The sequence below is a fragment of the Buceros rhinoceros genome, unplaced genomic scaffold, assembly GCF_000710305.1.
Source record: "Buceros rhinoceros silvestris isolate BGI_N320 unplaced genomic scaffold, ASM71030v1 scaffold23704, whole genome shotgun sequence".
In the NCBI taxonomy this organism is placed as follows: domain Eukaryota; kingdom Metazoa; phylum Chordata; class Aves; order Bucerotiformes; family Bucerotidae; genus Buceros; species Buceros rhinoceros.
The window spans coordinates 21,961-27,753 of record NW_010406963.1 but is presented as its reverse complement, the minus strand read 5'-3'; the positions used below and the strand labels follow the sequence as shown (position 1 = coordinate 27,753).

Genomic DNA, 5,793 nt, shown 5'->3' with positions numbered 1-5,793 from the left:
CTTCAGCTGACAAATTCTGGACCCTTGAGGAGGTGGTAGAGTGTAACTCTGCTTTAACAAGGGCTACTATTATTATGGGGTGTAGGGGCAGGAGAAGCAATGGTAGTCTCCAGCATCAGTGGTGCTTCCGAGCACAGATTTCAGGAACTGGTGGTTGGTTTCCATGGTTTATAACAATAACCTAATAATCAAAGCATTCTGCACCAGTGTTTGAATTACATGGCCTGTTGGATTTGCCATGGAAAACATCACGGGTGGCTTTGAAATTTAGAGATTCATGAGGGTGCTTAAAAGCGAGTCCTGGTGGTCCTGATACGCTGTAGACTAGTTGGTGACATCAAATAAATATCTAAATAGCCAATACAGCCAGTTAGCCCCCCAAATGTGTGTGATAAACCCACACATGTCCATGTGTAGGCTGCACTTTGCTGGACTGAGGTCTCATGCATTTCCTATTCTTTCCCCACAGGCTAGTTTTGTGTCCTATATTTCATTGAGATAATCTTGATCAGGATATATCAGGAAGCCAGTAAATAAGCTGTCTGTCCAGTAGGGATCGTAAAAGAGCCCATTTTGTTCTGAGTAAAAGATCTGCAGCCACACCTCATCCTCCTGCTTCAGAGAAAGGATGGTTGATCCAGAGGCAACGTCGTGGTTCCCAGTGTTGGCATCAAAAGTCTTGATCCGGTACTGCCCATTGTGGACCAAACCAATGGCCAGATGTTTGTTGGCCAAGGTGATATCATAAGTGAAGTAATAAATGCCCGGGATGCTGCATATAAACTTTCCACTGGAAGCGTTATAATGTCCTCCCTCATTCATCAGGATCCTGTCAAATTTGATGGGCAGCCTTTCCCGGGGGTAGCTCTTCGAGACTGCCACAGAGAAGGCAGATTTGGCTTTGTTGGGGTTACAGGTGCAGGGGCCTGGCATCCCGGTCTCGCCCTTGCTCCCTTTAGGCCCTTTCTTTCCTGGTGCCCCGTTTTTTCCAGGATTACCCTTTAAACCCTTGGGGCCTCGTGGGCCTGCCTTGCCAATAGCTCCTGCTTTCCCCTTTGGTCCTGGCTTGCCGGGGTTTCCTGTTCTGCCTTGTGGACCTGGAAGATAAATAACCTGGTAAATTTTTCAGTGAGAGATTATATGGGTGGAAAGGGGCTGTATCATTGCAGCAGTTTATTTTTCATTTAGGATGAAAACCTTGCTGGTGGGAGTCCTGATGAAATACCACCTGGGGCTGGACATCTGTGAGGACTGACTAACCACCTTAGCTATGTAGTCAGCATGATAACGATGGGACCTCAGAGCGGGACAGTCTGTCCATTTTAAGGACCAAAAGGGTGGTTCAATTATCTGGCTCACTTGAGAAAAAGGAGTGATTAATTATAATGCTAACCAAGAACAACCTTAAAATTTGGGAGTGGGGGTGGGTTTCAGGAGGGGGACAGGTTTGTGAAGCTTTTGGAACCTAGCTTTGAGCAGATGGAGTACTTTTAATCTCCAGGTTGGTTTTTTTTATATTTAACATGAAACTGTTGTTTAAAAATTTTTTTTTAAAAAATTCTAGGTATGGGAAAAAGCACAGCCTCGCTGGGGAGTGAACCAGTTATGAACTAAAAGATAGCTGGTGCAGGGACTGCCTTGAGACAGGAAGCCAGCTGGACTGTCGCAGTGATGCTGGAACTGCTGATCAGTGCTGGCTGCGGGAGCCTCTGATGTAAGACAAATTCATGGGGATTTATACGCTGACTCTTGACCTGCTGCAGCAAGACGAGGTTTAACTGCAGCTGTGGGTGGAAACCTATTCTCGCATTCCCTGTTCTGGGTGTGGGAGAGGAGAACAAGGTGCAGCTTTGGCACTGGTGTTCCGCTGGATCAGGAGTGCACTCTGGTGGGGCCACGTGAGATCGATCCCTCTTTGCTCCCCGTAGCTGGTCCCGATGCTCGCTGATCGTAGGGCTGGAGCGAAGGAGAGCCCCACCTCGGGATTAAAGAAGGGTTGTTGCTTGCAGTGATTTGGACTGAGCAGGGTCAGAGCAGTGTCTGTCTCCCAGCTAGAGCTCTCTGTGGAGAAAGTATGTAATTTTTTTCACCTGCCTGTTTCACTGGGGAGTGGGAGTCAGAGAGCAGCACTCTGTCCTGTCTAGAGAGCGTGTATTGGAACAGGAACAATCTCACTTTACACCAAAATGAAGCCAATAGAACCGCATACAGCGTTAAGATGCCAGGAAATAATGTGAGTCTGGATCCCCCTGCTAGGAGCTGATGAGTGTGAGATGTTGGAGGAGGGAGAGTGGAAATTTCTAGAAGAGTTTCCTAAGAGATGTTGTCTGTCCTGGGGCTCGGATTTGGGGTGACAGGTTGCTGTTAACTGGGCTGTTGCACTACTGCATTTATGTTTTAACCTTATGTTAAGTGCTTTTCTCTTACCTTCATCGCCGTGCTCGCCTTTGTCTCCATCTTTGCCATCCTTGCCATCTCTGCCCGGGAAGCCCATCCTGCCGACAGTCCCTGGAGCCCCAGGAGCACCAGGGGGGCCAGGCGGCCCAGGGGGTCCCGGCAGGCTGCATGCCAGCTGGGGACCTTCCTGCAGCGCTCCCTTGGCAAAACCCCCTAGGATGTGGTTCGCCACACAGGGCACAGTCCAGAGGAGGAGGACAGCGGAGATCATGGCACAGCCTGCAAAAAGGAGATGGGATGTGGCTGTTGTGTGGTACCAGCATGTGTAGGTATGTTGGAGTTTCTTCCAACAGGACAGTGTTGTAAAGACTTCATGAAAATGGGAGGTAATTAGGCTTTTTTTCTACTGTCCACCTTCCCTACCTCCTCAAGGACTGAAAACTGTACCGTCTCATGATCACTATGTCCAAGACTGCTTTCAACACTTGCATCACCCACAAGTCCTTTTCTGTTCGCAGTTCCAGTTGGGTGCCTTCCCTCTATTGCTGGTACAAGCCAGGATGTTCTTGGCCACCTGGGCTCACTGCTGGCTGGTATTCAGCTGGCTGTCGACCAACACCCCCAGGTCCTTCTCCATTAAGAAAAAACAGATTCAGTGGGGTGCCTTCCCTAGCTGGCTCCCTCACCAGCTGTGCCAGGAAGGTCTCTTCCACCTGCTCCAGGAACCTCTCGTACTGTTTCCTCTCTGCTGTATTGCATTTCCAGCAGACATCTGGTAAGGTGAAGTCCCCTACAAGAATGGGTGGTAGTGTCTGTGGGACTTCTCCCAGCTTCTTTGAGACAGGGGTACCCTATCTGTCACCAGCAGTCCTGGCGTTGTGTAGACTGACCCATGATCAAAAAACCCGAAGTCCTGCTGCTGGCACCAGGCTTGGAGCCAGGTATTGTTCAGGTGGGTCTTCCTCTTTCTTCCCACATTAACCCCTGTAACTAGAGGGATAGAGAAGAACACTACTTGTGTTCCTCGTCCCTGGCCAGTTGTCCCAAGGCTCTGAAGTATCTCTTGATTGCCCTTGGACTTGTGGGCTCATCGCTGCCTTCTGAAAAGTCAGTAATGGACCATAATCTGAGGGCTGTACTGGGTTGGGAAGCTTCCTCACCACTTCCTTAACCCGGGCCCCTGAAAGGCAGCAGATTTCCCTAAGAAGTGGGCCAGGTCTGCATATCAGGCCTTCTGTTCCCTTTGGAAGGGAGTCACCTATAACAATGATGTGTCTCTTTTTTTCTTTTTGGGAGTGGTTTTCATGCAGGGCTTAGACTGACTTAACATGGGGAACACTTCTAAGATAGACGAATTGTCATCCTCATTGATTGGTTCCTCTTGCAGGGCCTCTTACCTGTTGTGTAAGGGCACCTGGGAGGGTGGGGTGGTTGCTGAGGTGACATGCCTGCTGTGCTGGCGTGAGAGAAGTGAGTCACAAAGCCTAAAACTGACTCATTCAAATCTGACTCGTTCAAATGTGGCTGGCTCAATGCTCGGTAGCTCATTGATTAAGAGAGATCAAGTTAAGCCAAAGGTTTTTTTTTAAAGGAATTAGCCATGTATCACTTTGATACAACTCCTACCCGTGGGCTAGGAAGTCCCATCTTATTTGATGGGAAAGACTCCTATGAAATTTAGACTTTTCCCTTATTACAGCTACCCATGATGGTAGGGGCTTAAATTTTACAAGAATCATCCGTTTGCATAGGCTTTGGAAGTACAGAACACAAGCAGAGTGAAAAGCAAACAAGCTGCCTGTCAGCTTTTTCAGGCTCTGGTGCTGAAGCAAATTTGTGGTGAAACACAGAGGCAATAGACGAGCTGAGATATCCCAGCCCTTGCAGTCTGTCAGTGGCCTTTTGGCCAGGCAAGGTCCTGCTTGGCATTAAGTCAAATGTCGGCAGGCTTTAGCATCTCCCCTGGAGTGTTATTTCCAGTGCAGGAGTTAAACGTAAGATGCTTAATGTATCGTGTAGGTTTCGTGTTGGTCTGAGTGCTCTCATCCTGGAATTGCCTCCTGAAGGGGGTGGAAATGTGTATTACATGCTCCAAATGCAGCGAGCAATATGCTATGTAGTCCCCCAGTTCGGTGATACGTGTGATTAAGAACAAGCAGAGGAGTGGGAGATGCAAAACAGATCTCTGTGCTGCGTCTGGCTGCAAAGCCATTTTGTTCTTCAGCTCTCCTTCAGTTTTTTTGTACCTGAATTTATTTGCTGCTGGTGAAAGGTGTTGGCTTAATGGCCTTGTGAAACAGAAACCACCAGCCAGTATTAATGCGGACAGTTGAACAAAGTCTTCTCAGTTCATGGAAAGGGAAACAAAATGTTAAAATGCCAGTGGAATGGGAAGATCCCAAGGAAAGCTACATCCCTACTTCCCAGTAACCACCTCAAATGGAGCGGAAGTGAGAGGCGTCTAGAGGTGGGTGACACTAGTAAGTTGCGTCAAGGAAAAATGTTGTTGTGGAGCATAACACGGAAATAAAATGGGACTGCTTCATGTGGAGAAGAAACGGGCAAGAGGAAGCGTAGGGCAGGAGGGCAGCTCATTCTCTTAAAGATTCTCGCCGTAAGTACTTCTGTTAACTTCTGTTACCTTCAGACAACGCACCTACTTGACCTGATGGGATAAAAAGGGGCCGAAACCAAATACCTTGAGGCTGAGAGGTTAGTAGTACCAGTACCTGGCTAGATGGGGAATATTCTACTACCTGGAGCCATGCTCTGTGCCACTCCTGAGTTGGTGTTAACTAATGGCTCCACAAGAACATTTCATCCCACGCCACAGCAGCGCACGTAGGATGCAAAGCACAGTCACATTCACCAGAGGCTCTATAAATAAACCCTTAAAGAAGTCTCTTTGAAAGAAAACAAACTTCATGATGTTCCACCTTAAAAGAGAAACTGCTTCTTGACGTAGAAAGTATGACGAGCTCCAAAGAGCAAATTGGAAACAGATCAGCATCTTTCCACAGTAAGGACGGCAGGCCTGGCACTGGAGGCCGTGCAGCAGCATGGTTTCAGCTGAGGCCTCACTTTTCTAATGATAGTTTAATCAAGGTCTTTGTTAATAGGGTTTTGAAGACTTTATGGGCATGACTGACACCTGCTGTGCAGGAGCGTGCACTGTGCCCAGGGGATTATAGGGTGGAGATCCTACATTGTCTGACCAAGTGTGGGGACTGGGTGATTCTGCAGTTTGTACCTTCCACTGCAGCTCCTCAGCACCTGGGGACAGCACACTGGTACTGGGCACCACTTTCAGCACAGGGAAAGAAAGTGGACCAGCTTCACTGAAACAAGCTAGCTCAGGTGTCCACAGCACTGGCATGGCTGGCCAGGCTTTAGGGC

General features: G+C 48.4%; 1 protein-coding gene across 1 annotated transcript; it reads right to left on the bottom strand.

Annotated features, from left to right (window-relative positions):
- Positions 1 to 483: 483 nt before the first annotated feature.
- Positions 484 to 2,668, bottom strand: C1QTNF2 (C1q and tumor necrosis factor related protein 2). Its single transcript, XM_010134325.1, has 2 exons — positions 2,428 to 2,668; positions 484 to 1,097 (listed from the first exon to the last, which is right to left on the bottom strand). Exons 1-2 carry the CDS (start codon positions 2,666 to 2,668, stop codon positions 484 to 486), a joined length of 855 nt encoding a protein of 284 aa, XP_010132627.1.
- Positions 2,669 to 5,793: the final 3,125 nt, after the last annotated feature.

What these genes read in the sequence shown, in the direction of transcription:
- C1QTNF2 (XM_010134325.1), bottom strand. Translation starts at nt 2,668, where the DNA reads ATGATCTCCGCTGTCCTCCTCCTCTGGACTGTGCCCTGTGTGGCGAAC. An exon ending in AGGCGAGCACGGCGATGAAG is followed by an intron (nt 1,098 to 2,427) that starts GTAAGAGAAAAG and finishes TTTATCTTCCAG; the next exon opens with GTCCACAAGGCAGAACAGGA.